This window comes from Phaseolus vulgaris, chromosome 11 (genome assembly GCF_051622355.1).
Source record: "Phaseolus vulgaris cultivar YP4 chromosome 11, ASM5162235v1, whole genome shotgun sequence".
Taxonomy (NCBI): Eukaryota; Viridiplantae; Streptophyta; class Magnoliopsida; order Fabales; family Fabaceae; genus Phaseolus; species Phaseolus vulgaris.
Window position 1 is genome coordinate 9,353,208 of NC_143508.1, and position 23,760 is coordinate 9,376,967.

General features: G+C 34.1%; 1 protein-coding gene across 1 annotated transcript; it reads right to left on the bottom strand.

Annotated features, from left to right (window-relative positions):
• Positions 1-11,975: 11,975 nt before the first annotated feature.
• On the bottom strand, positions 11,976-15,408 carry WIP3 (WIP domain protein 3). Its single transcript, XM_068635120.2, has 2 exons — positions 14,758-15,408; positions 11,976-12,961 (listed from the first exon to the last, which is right to left on the bottom strand). Exons 1-2 carry the CDS (start codon positions 15,277-15,279, stop codon positions 12,512-12,514), a joined length of 972 nt encoding a protein of 323 aa, XP_068491221.2. The 5' UTR covers positions 15,280-15,408; the 3' UTR covers positions 11,976-12,511.
• Between the last annotated feature and the right edge of the window lie 8,352 nt (positions 15,409-23,760).

Genomic DNA, 23,760 nt, shown 5'->3' on the forward strand with positions numbered 1-23,760 from the left:
CACCAACCTTCCAAGCAACCAGAGCCTTGTGAATTTTGTTGATGTTGAGACGGAGGCGGAGCATATTGAGGAGCGTAGGGCGAAGGATAGCCCGAGGCAGGGTAGGGCAGTGGAGGATAGCCTAGCTGTGGGGGATATCCGGGAGGCGAGTATCCGGGCGGTGGATATCCTTCCTTTCCGTAGCCCTCTGGTGAATAACCTAGGGATGTGAATTAGAATGAGAATTCGAAAGAAAGTTTGAAAGAATAAAAGGAAGGTATTCTTGCAAGATTGGTTACTCATAAAGTGACTCATTCTTCTGTCTGTCTTCTGGTTTTCATAGTGATGTCCACGTTCTTTCATTGAGATGAGTGAGAGAGAAACTATTTTCACGATCAAGTTAGTCTGAGTACAATAATATGCAGGTGAGCTAAGAGTTAAAAATTACTTTTGGTGCTAGGTCTCCTTTGATATTTATACTTTTTGAATGGACCTCAGTTGTTATGGGCCTTCAATTGTTATGGGCTTGCTTGTTGGTCCAAGAGAGGACCCAATCATGCCTTAATCATGATTTACCACTAACCTGGTTTAATTATGGATAATTGTGAATTTATGGGTTGTGTTTGGATTAAAAAAGTTATTCAGCTTAACCGACCATTCGGTCATGTCGACCTTTTCGACTATCCAATAGTACAAAAAGGAGTTAGAAGGAAGGAGGAACCTTGCGATGGTGGAACTTCGACCGGTGGTTGCTAGTGCTGATTGTAATAACTCATTGGGAATGAAATGATTGAATGAAGAAACGAATTAATGAGAGGGAAGAAGAAGAATTGGGGTATATCTCCTCACACCCAATAAATTAAGAAAAATGTTTTGTTAACACCCTCTACACCATGTCACACATTTGATGCTGCCAATGTGGTAAAAAATGATGATGTGACAAGGGCAATTTTGTAACAATAATGTTTTCAGAAGCACATCGGAGACCGCTTTTCTGAACTCCTATCCACCACCACCGAGGACTCCTTTGGTGACCTTCCTGTCCATATCCGGCTCTGTCGCCTCCTCGACGAGTTCCTCTGTTGCGAGGTCGAGTTGAAAGCTGTCATTCTCATGGGTTGCGACCCCTCTCAGATCGCCAAGCCGCCGCTCGACAAGCTCCTTTTGGAGCTCCTCGACTGTGTCGTCAAATCACTCGACATCTGCAACATCGTTGCTCTCGGCCTCGACGCCGTCAAGAACCTCCAGCGCCTCGCCGAGATCGTCGTTGTCACGCTTGACGTGACGGCGCACCGGGAACAACTCTGCCACTAACAGCAAGGATCGCGTGCGGTCACTGGACGATGGCGTGGAACTGGTCGGCGTTGAAACAAATCCACAAGACTCTCAAAACGCTTCCATTTGATGATTCGACCGTCGGAAACGCCGATGTAAGGCCCTTCGTCACGAGGATCGAAGGCGAAACTCTCCGATCCAACATCACCTCCAATTGGAACAACCTTCCACGTCTTCTGAATATGGCCATATATTACACCGGTGAAATGGCTTAACCGATGTAATATGGGTCATTCTGAATAAAAAAAATATATTACATCGATTGTTACTATGAACCAGTGTAATATATTCTTTTTTATCCTATTTTGAAGCTCGTTGTTGCTCATTTGCGCATAATTTCACTCTGTTACGTCATTGTCATGTCTGCAGCGTCAAATGTGTGTTACTATCAAAAGGTGTCAATATATCTAGACTCATAAATTAATTTCTTATTTTATTTTCACACACTGTATTCTGCATTCTGTCAAATACCTTTACAACAAACAACCATATTATTTTTTTTATCACTCTCTACACTACAATATTCATTACCACAAATTGATTCTTATAGGTACGTAATTTGATCAAATGATCTACTTAATATAAATAAGACGGTTATATATTTTTTATTCAATAATTTAATTTCAACATTACATGTTATTAAATAAAATCATAATTCATTTATATGCATGTTTTCTGTATAACTTTGATATTATAATTTTAAATGATTATAAAGTTATACTAAAACCTAAAGTAACAAATAATAAGAACAATTAACTTTTTTAATAATTCTACTAAAGCTCGTACCAATAATAATAATAACAGTTTCTTGTAATTTATTGACAATAAAACAAAATTACACTAACATTGCATTATCGTGAAACTAATTTAAATTTTATGATACCAAAAGGCTGAAATAATTTACACCATGAAATTAACTCTGGTATATTAAAGTCTAATGCAAAGACATGAGAACATGATTTAAAAGAGTAGGATTAAAAGAAATGGAAAGAAATTGGCAAAGTGATGCAATGAAAGCAGAAGAATGATTGAATGAATTGATAGCATAAGTGGAATGGTGTGTTTTATAGGCTGTCATAGTGACATTGTTAGCTTGGCCATGTGCATTAACTGCACATTTCGCTGTGAATCTTCAAACTTACATTATTGGATACTTATCAAAATAACACTGCTCTTCTCTCATCTATTCTTGCTTCAATTTACCATTTAGGGGTAAAACTTCACAATTTTCCTGATTCAATAAAAAATCATGCGAATCTGTCTTCACATTTTTTATTTTATTTTTATCACTAACATTTTCAAAGTCAAAATATTACTACAACAATAAAAAAAAATTAATATTTTATATATTAATAATTTTCAATTAAATGGAACTAATAAATAAAAGGAAATGAAAGAATGATAATTTTGACAGAGGAATAAAAAGCGAACATGTCAAGAAGAGAGTGTGAGCACCGCTTCCAAGCAATGACTTTAAAAGTCTGGTTGGGAAAGGTGAGAACTACAATAGGTTACCATTGCAAATCCAAGTTACGAAGACCCAATCTTGTGGAGGATAGCCCTGGGCAGGGTAGGGCGGAGGAAGACATGACTAACCTTTGCGTAGGGTGCGTGACGTGACGCGCATTAATGATGGAATTTTTTGACACCGTTTGTCGTGGACCGTTGGATCGAGGGAAATCTAAGAGTTGAGATGGAAATGACGTTTCCCGACCTCTACAGAGGTTATAAATAGTGGTCTCCTACAGTGTCGAGTTACTGCTTTACTTACTTCGACATCCGAAACTCAATCGTGTTGGCACGTTGCTTACCTACACTCCCAAAGGTTACTCATGTCTTCCTCTTCGTCCTTCTCCTCTTCTTCCTCTTCGTCTTCCTCTTCATCTTCTTGTTCTTCTTCTGGCTCCTCCACGACCTAGCCTTTTTCGGTCGGGGCAATTCAAACGTTGCCTTTCTTGGAGGGTTTTGTAAGGGCTAATGACCCGAACAGTGGGTCCGATCAGTCGACTTCCCCTGAAGAGTCATCCCATAGTCTGGGATTTGACTGGGTTGATCCCAAGGTAACTGAGTTTATCTCTGTCTAGAGGGACTCGTCTTCCATTGACTCCTTCATGGATAAGTACCACTTGTTAAAGCTAGATGCTTCTTACAGCATCTTTGCCATTTATTACTGTCAATCGACCGACACCATCTGTATGGGTCGGTCGTCTTTTGATGGTCCGTTTTTCTTTGTATATTCCTGTCTTTTTTCTGGTCTCCATGTCGCCCTGCCCTTTGATGACTTCACGATGAGTGTCCTTCAGACACTCAACGTTGCCCCTTCGCAACTTCATCCCAACACATGGGCCTCCCTCCAAGCCTTTCGGCTCATGTGTGACCTACTTCGTCTTTGCCTACTCTTTCCACCTTCCTGCATTATTACACATCGCACCCGTCCGACCCAGTTAGTTGGTTATCCCTTATCAATCGACCGAGTAGTATTCTTTTTCCCCCCTTCATAACCTCTTACAAAAATTTCAAGGGAAAATTCTTTAAATTTTTATAGAGCCCGAGGGTAGGGGGCTCTTTTTTTACGGACTCAGGTGGTCCTAAAATTCTTTGTATTGGGAATGACAAGCAATGACCTCATCCGATCGATAGTGTCGAGGAACGAGAGGTTTTTAACTTGTTTGATAGCCTCTCAAGGAGGCTTCCTACCCACAAGATCCTCTCGGTATATAAGTCGTCCCAGAGGTGGACTGATTTTCAAGGTATGCTTGTATTCTTTATTGCTTTAACGCTTGTTCGGTATATGTTGTTCGTTAATATATTTTCTTTGTTGCAGAAATCATGTCAAAGGAAGCTCCCCAAGTGGCCGACATCTTGATCACTTTTCGCAGGAAGTCGGCCGGTATGGCCATGGGAATCTTGGAGACGGTTGTTGTCGGCAACCCGTCCACTTCAAGAGTCGGGTCGTCCACCGTCCCCAAAGAAAAGAAGAGAAAGAGAAGGGACATCGCCACCACCACCCAGTCGCCGAGTGGCACTCCACGACGACCTCCACTCCCTTCTCCCATCCATCTCGAGGCCCCCTCGCCGATCAAGGCTCCGGTTGCCGATGTTGCTGCCAACCGCCCATTAGCGGTACTTGGTGGAGACTCCTAGTTCTCAAGGGGTGTTCGTATTGGTTTAATACTTACCAAGGAGAATCTTCTCCCCTCGGTTCCAGAGGACGAGATGCTCTCGACATCAATAGAGTTGCATTGCCGAGATGTGGCGCTGGCACGGTTGGCTGCTGACTCCCATAACCACAAATTGGAAGACATAACTCGGCTCGATCATGAGCTGTCTAAGGCTACCTCTTCTTTAAAGTCGGCACTAGATCAAGTGTCGGATAATGAGTCTAGGGCAGTTCAGGCAGAAGTTGAGCTTTAGCTACGCAACGCTCGGTGTGCCGAGTTGGTGGCCAGGAAAGAGGTTGAGAAGAAAAGGATGGTCGAGCTGGAGAACGCCATGGAAGAGTTGAGGTTGGAGAACTCAGCCTTGCAAGCCAATAAGGCATCTTTGAAGGACGAGCTCTCCACTCAGAAGAAGAACATCCTCATCATGTTGGGTGAGACCTTCAATAAGCCCGTCCGACAGGCCCACATTCTATACAGGGGTCCCCCTACTGAGGGTGACTTCGATGTCAATAAAGACGTGTATGAAGGTTGCTTGGTGACCTTCTCTAAGGTGGGCGAACTCCGGGCTTCGATGTTAAGGGCTGCACGAGGATGAAAACGAAGACCATTAGGTACACTTCCCATCTCAGTTATCATCCTACATTTATTCTAGTTTGCATTGATTTCTCGGTGGGTCAACATGAAACCCAAGAATTTACCTCATTCGACGCGAACATGCATTTCTCGGTATTGAGGCACATGTTCGTCCTCCTCAGAGCCTCAAAGACTTCCTCTAAGTCCTTGATGTGTTGGTCACACGAGTTCGATTTTACAACTATGTCGTCCACGTAGACTTCGACATTCTAACAGATCATTCCCTTGAAAACTTTATCCATGAGTCTATGATATGTTGCTCTGACATTCTTCAGGTCGAACGACATTACCTCGTAGTAATAGTTTGCATCGTCCATCATGAAGGCAGTTTTCTCCTTGTCCCTTGGATGCATGCTTATTTGGTTATAGCCAGAATATGCATTCAGGAAACTTAAAATTGTGTGGTCAGATGCGCCATCTACCAACTGATCGATGTTGGGAAGCAAGTATGAATCCTTTGAGCATGCCCTGTTAAGGTTCGTGTAATCAACATACATCCTCCATTTGTCGTTAGCCTTGGTGACCATGACTACGTTGGCCAACCAAGTAGTGTATCAGGCTTCACGTATGAACCTGGCCGACAAGAGCTTCTCGACCTCTTCTTTTCCTGCCAATCTCTTCTCCTCGCCGAGCTTACGCTTCTTCTAAGCTACTAGACGCGTTTCCTTGTAGACCAAGAGCTTGTGGATAATGATATCCGGGCTCACCCTCGGCATATCGATTGTTGTCCAGGTGAAGAGATCAACGTTCCTCTTCAACGCCTAGTGCAACAGCTCAGCCTCGGCTACCGCTATGGTCGTGCATGCGCAGGTGTTGTGTTTCGCATCAAGGAGAGAGACTTGGCGTAGTTCTTCCTTAGCTTCGACCCTTGGCTCGACCGTTCGGGGATCCAGGTCGACTAAAGAGACCGTGTGCTCTCTTCGTGCAGGCTAGGCTTCTCTTCGAGGGGACTTTCGTCCTCGAGAAGATTTCTGCGTAAGGGTCTGGTCACGACAGGCGTCCTGCCGTATAGGCTCCACCTTTAAGCTCTCCGTGTAAAATTCCCGTGCCACTTTCTGATCTACATGGACTGTGAGAATGTCTTCCGACGCCAATGAGGTGTGGACACGATCGCCCTCAACTTGTTGATGGACGGCCATCCCAACAGAATGTTGTAAAAAGCGTTGGCATCAATTACCAGATACCAAATTTTAATTGTCTTGGTCGCCTCTCCCTCGCTGAAGGTGGTATAAAGCTCGACATATCCTCGAGTGCCACTCTTTCACCTGAGAAGCCGACGACATGATCGTCGTATGACTTCATCTCCTCCTCGGCTAATCTCATATGTTTGAGTGTCTTCCAGTAGAGGATGTCCACCGAACTCCCTTGGTCCATCAGTGTTTTCATGATGGTGAACTTGTCAATATCGACCGATATCACCATAAAATTGTCTTGTGAAGGGTCGACACCTTTGAAATATTCGTCTGGTGCACTGCCCTTAGGTGTTTCTTCCTGGTGCTGTTGGAGCTACCTCCCCCAGCGAATCCCCCAACAATCGTGTTGATGATCTCTTGGTCACTCTTTCTTCCATCCCTTCTCGGAGGGTCCTCCCTTCTTGGCCGATGCTCGGGTCGACGGTCATCTTCTTGCACTCTGGGACGGGTGTGGTCTCTCTGTCTCACCAGCTATTCCCTTTGTGGGGATCACTTTGCACCTCGGCTCCTTTGTACAAATCGGCGGAGATGCCCAGCTTGGATAAGTTTCTTGATCTTATCCTTCAGTGCTTGACACTCATCAGTGGTGTGTCCACTGTTTCTATGGTACCAACATCTACGAGTTCGATCGGCATTCTCAAGGCTTGCAACCCTCCTTGGTGGTGGAATCAGCTCGACACTCAAAGCCTCATCTAAGAAATTTTCCCTGTCAAGGCTTAAGGGGATATATCTTACGAACCGGTGTCCCCAGTTGTCTTTGCGCCTATCTCCTCGAACGATGGCGGGTCGATTTTGACGTTCCATCTCCTCCTTCCCCTTATCTCCACTTGCTTCAGCCCGGGCCTGATTCCGGAACTCTCTCACCTCCTCTAGCTGCATGAACTTAACGAACCTCCGCCTAAGCTCGTCCAAGCTTGGAGCTGGCTGCATGCACAAACTACCAGCAAAAGGTCCCGATCGTAAGGCTGTAAGCAGGTGATGCATGTCCACGTCCGGGCTCAGGTTTTGGATGCTCATGGCTACTTTCCCAAATCTGTCAACGAACTTCCTCAGTGATTATCCCATCTCCTGGCGAATGTCGACTAGGGTGATGAAGGTTGGATGATGCGGTAGGCTAGTGGTGAACTGTATCCCGGACTTGGACACCAATGTCTCAAAGCTGTCCACGAAATTTGGAGGAATATTCTTAAACCAGCTTAAAGCTCCTCCTTTCAGCAATGTACAAAATACTCGGTATAGAACAACATCGTCCGAAGTGTACAAGCTCATGTGCATTGTGTACGCGTCCATGTGCTCATCAGGGTCTGTCGTGCCGTTGTAACAACCCCTATTAACTCCTTTCAGCCTATCTGGTAGCAACACTCCGATTATGGAGTCGGTGAATGGGTGTCAATGGGTCGAGTTCGAAGTACTGGTTGTAGGGACCGACTTATTTGGGTAAGACTCACCTTCAACCTCCTGAGTGTGGATCTTATTCTTCGGCTCCTCAACAATCCTAGGGTTGGTAGGGATGGTGAAGGACCTCCTAACAAGGTTGGTCAGTCCTGCAGATGGACCCCCCTCCACGAACTTCCTTTTCATCACTTCATTCTCCTATCGGAGAGCGAGGATCTCATCCTCATTCTTCCGCTGGGTCTCATCGTTCCTTCTCTTCATCTTGTCCATCTCTTTCTATAGGGACATCAAGAGCGACATTTGTTCAACATCAGACATCTTTTCGTTCACCATGCTTCGGGTTGATACCATATAATTTCCTCTTCATATTAATTCTCTCAGTCCCACAGTGGACGCCAATTGTTCTCGAACGGGGTTGGAACCAAGAGAACGAATGGCGTACTCCTCGTTCGGTTGGTTAGGTCTTCCTTCCTTCCTCTCAAAGCGTACTCCTCACTCTCCTTTCGCAGCTCTACCTCTCGCCCTCCCAAAGTCCAGACTCAGATGGTACCTACAGATGCACTCCGATGCTCAAGTAAAAATTTAGTATTCGGTACCCGGCACTATTAATATTGTATGATGACGTACCTGATTCTTGGAATATTTGCTATTTATATTATTTTTATGGGTCCTTTGTTATTAGATCGAATTAAGGAGTTGGATCATGCTTAGGAATGCATTACCTTGTGTTTGATCGCTGATTAGTCTCATTAATCCTTCTTAATAGTAATGATCTTTATGGTGGGCTTGTCGAGTCATAATCTCAGTCATACAAACCCTACCGGTACATTAATAATATTCAATATTATTAATCTTATTAATATTATTAAATATTAATACTGGTACTATTAAATATTATTAATATCATTAAATATTATTGATATTATAAAATATTATTGATATTATTATAAATTATTAATATTATTAAAATATTATTATTCTTATTAATTATTAATAATATTATTAAATATTAATAATATTATTAAATATTAATAATATTATTAAATATTAATAATATTACTAAATAATATTAATAATATTACTAAATATTATTAATAATATTACTAAATATTATTAATATTACTAAATATTATTAATATTACTAAATATTACTAAATATTATTAATATTATTATAGTATTAATATTATAAATAATATTAATAAAAAATATCAATATCATTAATATTAATTATATTATTATTAATACTATTCTTATTATTAATACCATTAATATTATTAATAAAATAATATTAATATTATTCATAATATTATATTAATATTATTAATTATATAATGTTAATAATATGCAGAAGGAATATTAGTTATTATTATTATATATTATTATTATTACTACTTATCAATATTAATTATGATTTTATAATTATTTATACTATTATAATATTTTTAATTTTTAATATTATGTATATATTGGACCAGAGCGTTCAGAATTCAAAACTCGGTGGTTGGATCTTGGTACATGACACAGGCAGGTCAGCTCACCTTTTGGGCCAATATAGCGGGTCATGTAATTGGACCGGAGTTGTATGAGTAAGCCTGGTTTGTATAATTAAGGTAATCCTTCGTACGTAAGGCTTAGGCGACTAACGAAGGGTAATTGTGGACCTAGGGGTGCGCTTAGTGCGTATGGGGTCTAGGTCAAGTAAGTGTTTTTCTTTTTAATCCTAAGCCCATGTGTTTTAGGGCACGTAAAGGTTAGGTTGCATGTATGATGAAAGATAGCGTAGCACCATAAGTATGGTGCATACGTAAGTAGAATGGACTCCTGATGTTGGTAAATGAGTTGGTGCCCTGGTGGTTATTTTGTTAATGCACTCCCTGGAGGAAAGATTTAGTATGTTGCAGCATCGTGAGAGTGTGTCTTTGAACAAAATATTTTCATGTTGAGTATGCTTTCAGTTGAGATTAGATTCTCATGATGGAAAGTTGTTATAAGAGGTAAGCTATAAAGGGGGCTTGAGACCCTAGGTTAAGGTACGTTGTTTCTAAGACTAAAACCTGCTACTTCTTAAATTCTTATAAGCGTTGTACTAAATTGATCGTCGAAGTGCAATCAACAGGTAAACAACAAGAGATAGGACGGATTCGCAAAGAGACAGACGGAGCTAGAGCTTGTCATTAGAGTCAACTGACAAACAAGTCAAACGGCAAGAACATATATAATTATTATGATTAATATTATGTTTATTATTAATATTCTTAAAAATATTTATATTTTCAATATTATTAATATTGTTAATAAAAATATTTTTATTAATAATAATATTGAATTTTATTTTAAATATAAATTCGTAGGTAAAATTTGTAGATAATGTAAAATTTATTTATGGATAGAGATTCGTGGATAATAATTTGTAGATAATATTGAATTTATTAACGGATTCATATTTGTGGACAGTATTCGTAGATATGCTAAATTTTTCCTATGAATTTAAATTCGTGGATAATATCCGTAAGTAATACTGAATTTACATACGAATTTTTATTTTTTAGATAAAAAATTCACAAATAATACTGTTTATTTTTTTTTTAGTGACATTGGATGAGGTAGATACTTTGATTGATGAAGATATTCAAGATTAAGTTAACCTAACTATAGCATGAGTCACTTAAGGGAAAGTGTATAACTTTTAATTATGAAACAAAGTGTTATAGCTTCTTAGAAAATTTAATAATATTAACGAAATTTATCCTCGAAGAGATTATAGTGATTGTGATATTTCCCTTCTCCAACGTTTTCTTACCCCCGACAAAACTTAGTGGGGGTCCCTTATTTTCAAGACCAAACACACACTCTCCATTTTTTTTGTACTACTTTTTGCTTTGGTCAAGCCTACCTCAAAAAAACCTCCATTTTCAAACTCTATTTCTCTCCCTTTAATTATCTCCCTCACGTGTTAAGAAATTTTTAATTTTGTGTGTAAACAAAAGGGATCTTGCAACTCATCATCCCTTTTGTCAAATACACATATGCATGATGATGCTCATGTTTGCAATTATTTTTCACCAAATAATTAGTAAAATAATTAAGAATAATGAGACCAAAAATCACACCAATTAATTAATTATATGTAGTTCTAACTTTTTTTTATTAATTGATCTCTAGCTACGTATGGTGGATGATTTGGCAGTCATGCCCCCAAAATGGACTCTCACAGTAACATAAAATTAGAGCAGGTATATTACTTTGAATTTTTTTTAATAGTACACCACTTCATTTAACATGCATGTGAATTTGGTTCTTATTATAAACCTCCATTATCTTTCACAAACGACTCAAAAAAAAAAGTATTTTGTAATTTTTTCCTTTTTCAGTAAATTATTTGGGGTTAAGGGTACATTACAAAAGAAAATCATTAAGAAAAAATATTTCTTTCTCATTTTAAAAACTAAAAAAATTATTTATATTTAAAATAATTTTTATTATTAATAAGTAATTTTTAAATTGTTATCTAATTAATCTAGTTGATAGTTAATTAAATACCAATTTAAAAATTATTTATTAATAATAAATATTATTTTATATATTAATAATTTGTTTAATCTATATATAATTTAGATAATATATAACTATTTTTTTTTTCTTTAAAATTGGTCTCTGATTAATTATTTTATTAGATTTTTTAATGATTTTATTAGATTGAGAGTGGCAATGGAAAAAAATCATACATTATAGATAAGCACTTTTTAGTGTTCCTTAAATGAAGGGCAGTTAATAATTACACTCCTAAGAAAGGTGCAAACATTATACAAGACCTTTATGGATTAGGATGATGTTACCTTCAATGGTTTCTTTTACGAAAATGGTTGGTTCATAACATCCATCTGTATCATGTCTCACATACTTTACATCTGCTTGCATAATGATCAGAAACAGAATATCTACATATATATATATATATATATATATATATATATATTATAAAAATAACTCGTAATAAAAAGTGAAGTAAAAATGTGTATGAGCTTTCACTTGATTGAAAAGGTATGTTCTTGATATTATTTTTATTCATTTAATATTAAATTTTGACTTGGTCATTTTATTATTTTCTGTGTTTATCTGTCATTTTTCAATAAATAAATCAAATTGCAATGTACATATGAAATACAACTCACTGAAATTGTATATACTGATCAGATCTCTTAATCTGGCTTCACATTTAGCATTGTTTAAAGATGATCCTATAGTTTCTTAAAAAAAAGATGATGTTGTAGTAAAAAATTATACAAAACAGCAAGAGAAAATTCTATAGTGTAGCTCACATTGGCTATCCAAATGTAACAGCAAATTCATAACAAATAGTTGACATGTTATAAAGTCCTAGAATGAGGGTTACCATTGAGTAATGAAGCGGATAAATTTCCTCCATATTGAAGAGGTTACAGAAAACTAAACATGACATAACACTACTCTCTGTGACTATATATGAAGAAAATTCATCTACTTCATCACTTGAGGCACCATCTTATTAATTAACCAAAAGCATGCAAACCTCTATTGATAGCTCATCACCACCCTGCAAGTGCTCGGTAGCAAACCTTTCCCTGAGCCTTCATGTCTCAGCAGTTGTTGAGAATTTTTTGTTACTGAGCACAAGGGTACTGACCAAACTCTCTCTACTACAATTACCACTACTCAAGGTTTTCAAAACATGACTGCATCCACCACATTTGTCTGCAACTTTTTGTAATATCAGGATTTAAAACCTTGCCACCATGATATAATCTTGGTAATAAGGAAAGCTATAGAATGTTAGATCATGCATGATGAGCATTAACCTCATCTTCATCAGAGCCAGTACTAATGCATTCCTTCTCATCCTCAAAAGCTTCAAAGGGAGGATGAGGGTTGTGTCCCTTTCCAAAGGACCTAATATGGTCCTTAAGGGATCTTTTGTGCTTGAAGTCTGAGCCACAAGTGCAGTACCACAACTTGCCACAGTTCTTCTCATGAGTCCTCCAATCCCCTTTGACTGCAAATGTTTTCCCACATTTTCTGCACATAAAGGGCTTTGTGCCGTGCTTTCTTTTGTAATGGGTTTGGAGGGTTCTAAAGTCCTTCAAAGGCTTGGCCCTTGGATGGTTGATGTTGTTCTTGCAACCCTGAGCGCAGCAGTAGCATGGCAACCTTAACATTGCTGCTGGTTGTGTTCCTTTCAGTGAGTCTGGTCCTTTCCTAAATTCTGATCCATGACCCCACATATGCATCTGCAAATCAAAAAGATTAAGTTGCTGCTTAGTTCAATTAACATTTTGTGCTTTCTCATTTCTAATTGATCATAATTAAACTTGCTTGGAAAACTAGTAATTTGTTTAGTTTCTTGAATCTTTAATTAGTGTTCAAAAGTTACATTGTCAATTTTCATTTTTATTTCGTTTTTCAAAAAATAATGAAGGCTGCTATTTTTGACCAAGTATCGTCCTTTTGTCCTTTGTATGGCCTAGCAGTGGCCATTGTTGCAAACAACTGTTAATCTTCAGTGATGGGTCTAACATGTCAAATTCTCTTCAAAAAGCTAGAGATAGTTTGCCCCATGATCTATTTAAAATCAGAAATTCTATAAATACATACATATACGTAATTAAAACAAAAATTCAAAGGTTTCAGTAGTTAATTTCTTTCTCAACTTTGTCTTAAACCTAGTAGTTATATATGGATGAAGATTATGCATGGCACTTTCCCCACATAGATAATAGCTCCATGGAAAGGAAATAAAAGCATGCATGCATAATTCCCCTTTGAAATTAGTTCTGAGATGAAAAAGAACCTTTAATTTTTAAAAGTGAAGGGACATCACATACGCGCCACCTAGTCCATTTTTCTCAAAGCATGCTGATTAAAGTTATATTATATCGTTATTTAATCTCTTTTTAATGATTATCATCATTGTCATTATCATGTAAAGCATCTACTTCAATTTGGCGTGGATAAAATGTAGCCAATTCAAATTCAGTAGGTATGCACACAAGTATGGAAAACTACTGAAGAGCAGTTGTGAAAAAACAAAACAAATCATTGACTCTGCTCATGAGTTCGGTTTCCATGAAATGCATATGTGACAAAGAAATTTCTTCTGGAAGTGATCGTAATTTCTTAAGAACGAATTCAAGTGCCATTTAGCAAACCGATCGAATGTTCAACCTATCATATATAACATGATCATAGTTGCAACAAGTATTTATAGAACAGAAAGAACTCTTTCATCATAGTTTTTTTTTTCTAATACCTAGCTAGCTAGCTAACTCACTGAATGTGTATATAACTGAAATGCTACACATGAATAATAATAATTAATAAATTTGTCTTTTACTACCAAAGGACGTAATAATTAAGTGTATATTCTGTACCTTTTTTGGAAATAAAATTGCAGCAAATTTTTTGAGGTGAATGATCAAATCTACAACCAAGTTTGTCGCAAGTGGGGTGCCAAAGTCTTTGAGATAGAGTACTTTATAGTACTAAGCTTTCATTCCTCCACACAATAAATCTTAAACCTTGTTCCTTAAAAATAGGGGAATCACCTACTTAAGTTAATTAGTATGTTCAGTTTTAATGGAAACAAATCGTAATTATTGTGATCATGTTCCCCTCAAAGGTAGATCAGGCACGTGCAACTATATTCCCTCGTAGTGGTGCTGATCTTATTAGTGATCTTGAGCCCTTTACTTCACAGCCTACAAATAGATCCTGATTTCTACTAGAAAGAATTTCTCCACAAAAATGGATCAAACTTTCATTACAATGTAAAATCAACTTGTATTTATACTTCATCTTTTTAAAAGCTTTTTCATTTGTCTTCTTCACAAACATCTGTCAACTTTACTGAGTTAGACATCATTATGATCTTTTGTCTCTAATTTCCTTTCAAAATTGTAGTAATAATTACAAACGTAATTCTTCCCAATAGTCCTTTTTACATGGTTTTCTACTTTTCTTCACAAATCAAGTTTCAAAGATAGAGTAAAATCTAGAGTATGAGAAGTTGAGAAGCAATTTAACTAACCTGCATGTTGTTATACCTATTGAAGGTTTTGCTGCATATGGAGCAAGCAAACTGCATCGGTCCAACGAGGATCTGTGCTGGAGTTGGAATCCAAAACCTTCTCTCTTGGTTAAAGGAGCATCCATGGAAGCTTCTCTTGGAGGATTCTTCTTCTTCCTTGACATGGAAAATCACCTTCTCATCATCAACAACCTCATGATGCCTTTTAGCACTGTCAGGCAAACCAATGTGCAAAGCCACAGTCACTTGTTCAACTTTTTCCTCTTTCACCTCAAAACTTTCTACTCCATGATGGTCTTCATCTTTTGAGGCCTTTTCACTTAAAATGGGCAAGAATTGGATGGTTTCATGAACAAGCTCATGCTGAGTGAAACAAAAAGAAGAAGATGATGATGAAGAAGAAGAAGAAGAAGATATTGTGTTGGAATTTAGAAATGAAGGAGAAGAACATGGCTTGAGCCACTCAATGAAAGTAGGAGCATGAAGGTATAGATTCTTATTGTTCTCCACATTGCACTCCATCAAACCCTTATTCTTGAAAGAGAGTCCTTTTGGATTAAGAGAATGATCTTCTCTCCTCCTCAGAAAAGGGCTATGTGTGTATGTTCAGACTTTATGGTAGAAAGCCTGCACTTATAATATGGTTTGATTAAGGAATGGAGGCTTTGTTTGTCTTTATGAACCTTTTTCTTTTTTTCTTTATTTTGTAACCCCTACTTTTCATTTTTTCCCCTTCTTGTCCTTTAATTGTTTGTTTCTTTAGGGAGAGACTAATTGGAGGGTATTGAAAATGACATGCAAAAAATAACTCATTTATTAGAAAGAATCCTATAATAGTCTCAACTTTGAAGTCTATAATCAATGCTAGTCGTCAGATTGGTCATCAATTTTAGAAACATCATTAGCTCTTGGATAAGTTTAGCTAGGAATTTAATTAACCAAAAATTCCAATAATATTTACAACACTTCAATATATAAATGCACTTTCAAGTAATTATTTATAAATTAAATAAAGGGATTCAGCTTATTTAGAGTGTATAAAGATAAATAAATAAATAATATCAATTATCAATAATATAATTTATCATTCATATATTTCAAAAATATTCATGATTTTTTATGAATTTAATAACAATAATAATAATGATAATTTATTTTTTCTTATCAATTGATAATTAATTTTTTATTTATTTATCCTCTAGAGAAATTGAATCCTAAACAAGGAATTCAAACCTTTTTTTTCTAAGATTAAGATAGACTCTCCAATAAGGTAGACCTTACATTTCCAAATTTGTTACAAGTGTACTTTCATTAAATAACAAGTATATAATGTTTTCTACTAAAAAAATTATTTATTTATAAAAAAACCATGCTGAAAAACATTTTTCATTCAAATAAAACACTTTTCAGAGAATAAAGTTATTGAAAATAGATAAATAAGATTTCTAAATATTTTGTAAAATATATTTTGTTAAAGTAAGATCAGTCGTAATTAATGGTATGAGATTTAGATCATTTAACCAGATCTTAATTCTTACTTCAATCTCATAACCACATTGTCATATTTTTTAAAACAATATTCCATTTATTTATTCAAGCTACAACTTTGAACTTTGATTCTTTTCATAATGTATCGTGTATTTAACTCTCCTATGTATATGGCGTTTCGCCTTATTTCCAAATATAAAAAAATGATTTTCTATAAACTAAAATTAATTTACATAAAAAAACTTATATATATATATATATATTTTATTTTTATCTGCAAAATAGAATATATATATATATATATATATATAAATTTTGAGGAAGAACTGGTTTAAACAGATTGGTATAGTGTGAAGGGTATTTTGTTGATCAAAGATTTTGTGCAGAATGTATATGTAAGATTGAATGTGAGGAGATGCAGAGAGATTTTGAAACATTGACCTTAAGCAAGTGATCTGAAATATAGAGAAGAACACGAAGACGGCATTAACTGGGTCAATACCTAAACCAAGAAAAATACTATAAATGACGAACAAAAGAAAATAAGGACCTTGACATAGTGTTATATATATGTAGTGCTTATAAATAAATAAATAAATATTGGCACCGTGTTGCATAATTTCAATAAGTCAATAATTTTCTGTTGCTTCATGATGGCTGCAGCAACTTACTGATATTTTTCAATCCACAAAACTACACAAAATAATATTTTATAGCATTTTTTTCTGTATATTACTATTATTTTTTTTGTTTTTCTTTAGAAAAACTTTCCAACATTTAACTACCATCTTCTAAAAGGAAATCAAAAGCTTCCTTTTGATATAATACTATGCTGCAGTATAAATTATTCTTCTTAAAACGAACATATATAATTATTAAATCTTGTATTGAATGTTTAATATATATACTTCTTACCATTCAGGAGACTAGTGACATTGCACACCCTTAGATGTATTAGTGCAAAAATATTATTTAACAATAATTATAATAACATTGTTTTAAATTTCATCGGTCACACTTTTTAATTAATGTAAAACATGATGATGATGTTTTAATTGTCTTCGTATATACACTATTTTTTAACCATCACAGTATAAATAGTTGTTGTTATAGGGTATATACAATGATGATTAAATACTAATTGTCATAGTATGATTTTTATATTAAACTAGCGGAAACACAAAAAAAAATTTGTGTATTGTATTTTTTTTTATGTTATTATTTATATATTGTTATGTTTAATATTAAAAAATAAATAAATAAAGGTTATATGTATTTATTATATATTTAATAAAATTTATTAAAATTAAATTCATCAATTAAATATACAAATGAGAAATAATATTTTAATCATTTTAGTGTCACTAACAATGTTACCGAACAAATGTAAATATATGATTGCATCATCTTCCAGTAACTATCTCTTCTATCTCTTTCTTTTACATAAAAGAGTGAATGAGAATAAATAAACACTCTTGTTTCCATTTTCATCTTTGTCCTTCCTCCTCTAGGTCTTCTTTACCCCTCTGGATGAATGACTTATGCACTTTACACTACAAAAAAATCATGAAATATAAACTAATTTTAGATATAAAAAATAATTAGTTGTTATAGTGACTAAATTAGAAACCATTTTAGAGACTAGAAAAACTTTTGGTTTCTAAATTAGTTTCTATTATTGTTAAGTGGTTTGTAAATTGGTATATAATTAACATCTAAATAATTGGTAGTTAAAACTTTGTTAGCTAATTAGATACCAATTTAGAAACTATTTAACAATAATATAAACTAATTTAGAAACCAACTTTTTTTTAATTACTATATCAATTAATTATTTTTGTCTCTAAAATTGGTTTCTATTTCATAATTTTCTTGTAGTGTTAGTATGCAAGAAGCCTGAGAACAAAACAGAAACATGTAAATAAGTTTAATAAAACATTTATCTCCTTTTAGTTTTAAAGGCTTAAAAAAATTATATTTGAAGACAAAATAAAGTAGTGAATTGTTAATGTTTATAAAACAATCATTTTAGTGCTCTTAATAAGAAAAAAATGAATTTCTTTAATAAAAAAAAGAAAAAGGATTTAAGGGAAAAATAGTGAAGAAATAAGCAACCATGTGGATATCTGAAACGCAGAAAGCAAAACGTGGTTAGGTTTACAGTTGTAGTGTCTTATGAAAAAAAATTTGAGAAACTTACTCATTTGAGAGTGGAGGAAACAAAGTGAGTGGGGGAAAGTGGAGAAGAGAGCGCATTGGATGAAGAGTCACTCGTCTTAATTCAACCAAGGTTCCAAACTTCATGACGGTAAACCAATACAAAAACTATGTACAAAATCTTATATACAAAAATTCAATGCATGTAAAGAAGACGGAACAATTGGAACAAAACCAAAAAAAGTAGAAAAAAAAATGAGGATGAGAATATGTAAGTATCTACATAGAAAAGAAAAGAAAAAAAATGAGAATGTGTGTATCTCCAAGAGAAAAGGATGTGAGAGAAGGGAATGAATACATTAATATTATAACGGATCAGTTTAAGAGAAATTGAGAGAGAGAAATGGGAAGTTTTTGATAGAAAGGATAGTGGAAAGTTTTTTATAGAGAGCGAAGTGAGAAATTGTTAAGAAAATTAAGTTTGATTTTTAGATTATAGAATTAAAAAAATGAGAGTGAATACCAAAAAAAGAAAAATTACAGGAATATCTAAGATACCAATAAAATGACAAAAAATCTCTTATTATATATTTATAAAATAATAAAATAAATATTTATATAAGGATAAAATGAAAAAGTAAATATGTACACTAAAAGAATGAGAAAAATCCTCTTTTTGGATATAAAAAATGTAATTGTAGTGAATATTTAGTTTTTGTATTTTTTTTCTCTCTCTTTTATTTTATTTTTTTCCTTTTTGTTTGTAGTTTTTTTTTTTTATTAACAAGTAATAAAAGTTTGTCTTTGTAGTAGTCACACAAATCGTGTTGTCATAGCCGTGGTCTTTTATTATGGTTGGATCACCACCTATTGACTCCGTCATTGATTGTGTCTCCTTGATTGCATTGGTACCAATGTGTTCTAATTGATTGTATTTTCATCAAGTGTCGTGATTTGATTTGTGTTCGTCAGTGCCTTCATTAAATTATTTTCAACTTGGTAGGTTATTTTATGCTTTCTATCATTTTTAATTTGATAATTTTTTAAATTTAGTTTGCATTGTAAAAAAATATTGTATTTATATAGTTTTAAAATATATTTTGATTATATTATAATTGTTTATATTGATTATTTTTTTGAATGTATTTGAATTGACTCCAAAGCTTTGTATTTTCGTTGTGTTGTGGTATATTTATGCAATAACACAAATTTAAATGAGTATAAACAATAATGATATTTCTCTTCAATAACATAAAAATTTAAATAATGTATAAACAATGATGGTAGTTCTCTTCGGAGAGTGATTATACATAACACATTTTTTTATTAATAATAATGAATGAATAAATATGAAACACTTCTGGAGTGAACCAACTCTTATACAACTTATTAAAAACAGCCAATCAACAGAAAATCATTTTATAGCATTGTCATCGTAATATTTCTCAACAAATTTTTATTATTCTGTTTTTTTTTTTATATTTAGTGAATTTTTCACTTGATTATTCAAATGTTCATTGTGGGTTCAATATCCGTCCTTAGGGACAAATTATTACTTCTGACAATGCGGTGCACTTGCCATAAAATAGTCATCAATTGCTTATAGGGTGGTCAGGCTGGTCCTTGATGTCTTTGAGGGGTATTAGCTCTTGTGGTGGCTTTGAGTGGTAGGCGTTATTGACTGGTAAGGGTGGACAAAAAATCCAAATTACAAAATCCAATCCATAATTATCCAAATCCATATTAGTTTTGATCCATTTAAATGGATTTATTTCAAATCCAAATCCATATTTTTGGATTTTAAATCCAATCCATTTAATTGGATATGGATTAGATATGGATTGGATACATTTTTGGATTATCCAATTTGTATTTTGGGTTGGATTTTGACTTGGCCCGATCCAGGTTGAGCCAAGACAATTCAGGCGCAGGTTGAGCAAAGTTGACCCAAGTCCACGTCGAGCTGAATGGGCCCGGACCGATGTCAAGCCGAGCGGGCCCAGACTGATGTCGAGCCAAGCGGGTCCAAGCCGATGTCGAGTCGAGGGGGCCAAGGCCGATGTCTAGTCGTGCGGTCTCGGGCCGATTTTGAGTCATTCAGGCTCAGGCCGATGTCGAGCCGAGCGAATCCAAATCGATGTCGAAGTGAGCGGGTCTGGTCGATGTCGAGATGATCGGGATCGGACCGATGTCAAGGCGAGCGGGCCCAGGCAGATTTCGAGGCGAGCGGGCCCGGGCCGATGTCGAGCCGACCAGGCCCGGGCAGATGTCGAGCCGGCCGGGCCCGGGCCGATGTCAAGCAAACTGGGCCCGGGTAGATGTCGAGTCGAGCGGCCTCGGGCCGATGTCGAGTCGAGTGAGCCCGGGCCGATGTCAACTCGAGCGGGCTCAGGCCGATTTCGAGGCGAGCGAGACTGGACCGATTTCAAGGAGAGTGGGCCCGGGCAGATGTACCGATGTCGGCTTAGGCCCAGTTCGAGCCAAGTTAGTCTTTATCCATATCAAAATGGATTTAATGTAATTGACAAAGTGGATTTAATATAATTAACAAAGTGGATATAATTTGGATTCAATCCACTTTAAATGGATTTAAAAAAAAATCCAAATATATTTGATCTAGTTAAAGTGGATATGGATTTTAAATCCAATCCACTTATTTGGATTTGGATTGGATTTAGATTGGATTTTGGAAAATCCAATCCATGCCCACCCCTATTGACTGGTGTTATTTGTACAGGTAGTTGGTTACAAAATTGTTGGTTTTTGTTTTGATTTGGAGATAGACGTGTTTTTCTCTATTGTTTTGTATAAGGGTTGGATCACTCTTGAATTGATTCATATTTATTTATTGTTTCTTACTGATAAAAAAAGTTATTTTAAATTATACTACTTTTTAAATTATATTAATCTTTAAATTATATTAACCTTTTATTTTTAATTAATTATAAAAAAGATTATATATAATAAAAATGTAAAATACATATACGCATATATTTTCATTAATAATAATTAAACATTGAGTCAATAATGATATACCAACATTTCAATGCTTTCATACTAATAATCTTTGACTCTCTAGGTAATATGTGACATCTACATTCCCATATGTATAGAGATAGAGAGGTGGCTTGTGACTATGTACCAAGACACTTGGCAAATATTCCCTTGTACAAAATTCAAATCTATAACTATGAAGAAACGTACAAAAAATGAGGAAAAATTGTACCTAATTTGTATTTTAGAGCCAAACGGAAGAACCCATATGTGATTAGGTGTGTGGAGCCAATTAAATGATTTTTACCGACAACATTGGCAAGAGCATCTTTGTTAGACACAATGCATACTTATTATTTTATAACTCCTTTTTGTTTATGATTCAACCATATCGTCACTCCCATCTTCTATCATTATCATCATCTCTATCTTTTCTTTCCACCATTTTCAATCTTTATTTCTAACTTTTCTCACATTTTTATATTATTGTCACTGTCTCACTTTCATCAATAAAGTTTCCATGCTATACTGAAAAATTAATTCTATGCATAACATACATGTTTATTAATTAGCTTATAAGTAAGTATGTACTTATTCTTAATATATGTTTAGGGTTTAGTATTATTTATACTAGCACAAAGATAGACACAATCTCTTTTGTGTATTTCCATCTTTTCTCATGATATATATATATATATATATATATATTATTCTTAAATTTCTTTTTTTTTATCAGTTAGTTTATCTTCTATTTTTTTCACTATAAAAAAATTATTAAATAAAAAATAATTAAAAAAAATAATAATTGGTCTATTAAATTAAATATTGTTTTAAATATTAAAGATATTATTGATATCTAAATTAGTTTCTATTGATAAAAAAAATTATAAATTAGTATATAATTAATTACAAATATTTTATCTATCAATTTAGAATTTAAATAATTGGTAGCTAAAATATTGATAGTTAATTAGATACAGATTTAAAAATTATTTAGTAATAATAGAAAATAACTTAGATACCAATAATTCTTTAGTTTTTAAAATAATATCTAATTTAATTAATATAATAATTAATTATTTTTATTTAATAATTTTTGTTTTATTTATTTATTGTTTTACATTGTCCTTTGTATTGTAATTTAAAATAAGAGTTGAAGAGAAAAACATTTTGTCTGTAGGGAAACATTTTCCTTATTAGAAAATTTGTAGTATTTTAAAATCGTAACTTTTTTTAATATGATAACATTTAATCACATAAGTATCATATTAAATTAAAATTGAGAGAATAATGGTGATAGCTTAATGTGAAAGACTAAAAACAATGGCTATATATGAAAGATGGAGACTAATTAAAAAGTTGATGCAAGACTAAAATTAATTACCAAAATGTTGAAGGATTAAAGTAGCTAGTTTTTATAAAAAGACAAGAGACTCAAATAAAAAAATCTACCTATATGGATGTGCATGTATATATGCAGTTGCAAATCTTGTTCAAAGAAGAATCCATTAATAGTCCTCAAATCTACATTAATATGGTCAACATCAAACGTTTGAAGTTGGGTTTTATATTATTCATAAACTCGATCGTGTTAATTTAATCTCTTTTTTTTTCAAATCTTTGACTATTTTAGTTTTTTATATTCTGAATTTTTTTGTGTGTGATAACGATAGAAGAATTAGCATTACAAAATATAATTATACATTTTTTTCATTATACCCTTATATATAATGGAGTAGTTAAACGGATAAATTACTTTAATTTTTAAGTGCATTTTTAACAAATTATTAGTACTATTTTACTTATTTATATATACAAATCAAACACAATAATCACTTTACATGTAAATGAACATTAATATTTTAACCCTTAAGATTTTAATTTAAATATTTTACTTACATTAAATATGATTGCAGGACACCAAAAAGGTAGTTGTTTTTTTTAATAAGTAAAAAGAATCTATAAATAATACACTACTACTTGAATACTATAATCCGTTTACAAAATAAAATTGTATACCAACATATATTACATCTGCATAAGTAATAAACTATTACTCCTACTATTGTGTATTCAATAAAATATACTTTTCAAAAAATTAAAACCCCACTTCAGAAAATAGTTCTTTGATAAAAAAGAAAAAACTTAGTTTGTTCACTATATTCATGAGATTGTTCACTTAAACTCTGTTTAGTAGTCACTTTGGAATCTTTCATTATTATCTTGATAATAAATAAATTGAATTAAAATAAGTATTTAAGGGTGATTCAATCCATATATAAAAGATAGACTAAAAGTCTCAAAACAAAATACAGAAATAGTTCAAAAAAGACCACCAGCATAGCAACACAAAAAAGAAACTTA

Excerpts from the sequence above, each read along its gene's own strand:
- WIP3 (XM_068635120.2), bottom strand. The coding sequence starts at position 15,279 with ATGGAGTGCAATGTGGAGAACAATAAGAATCTATACCTTCATGCTCCT. Across the intron at positions 12,962-14,757 it reads ATAGGTATAACAACATGCAG|ATGCATATGTGGGGTCATGG; the intron begins GTTAGTTAAATT and ends TTTGATTTGCAG.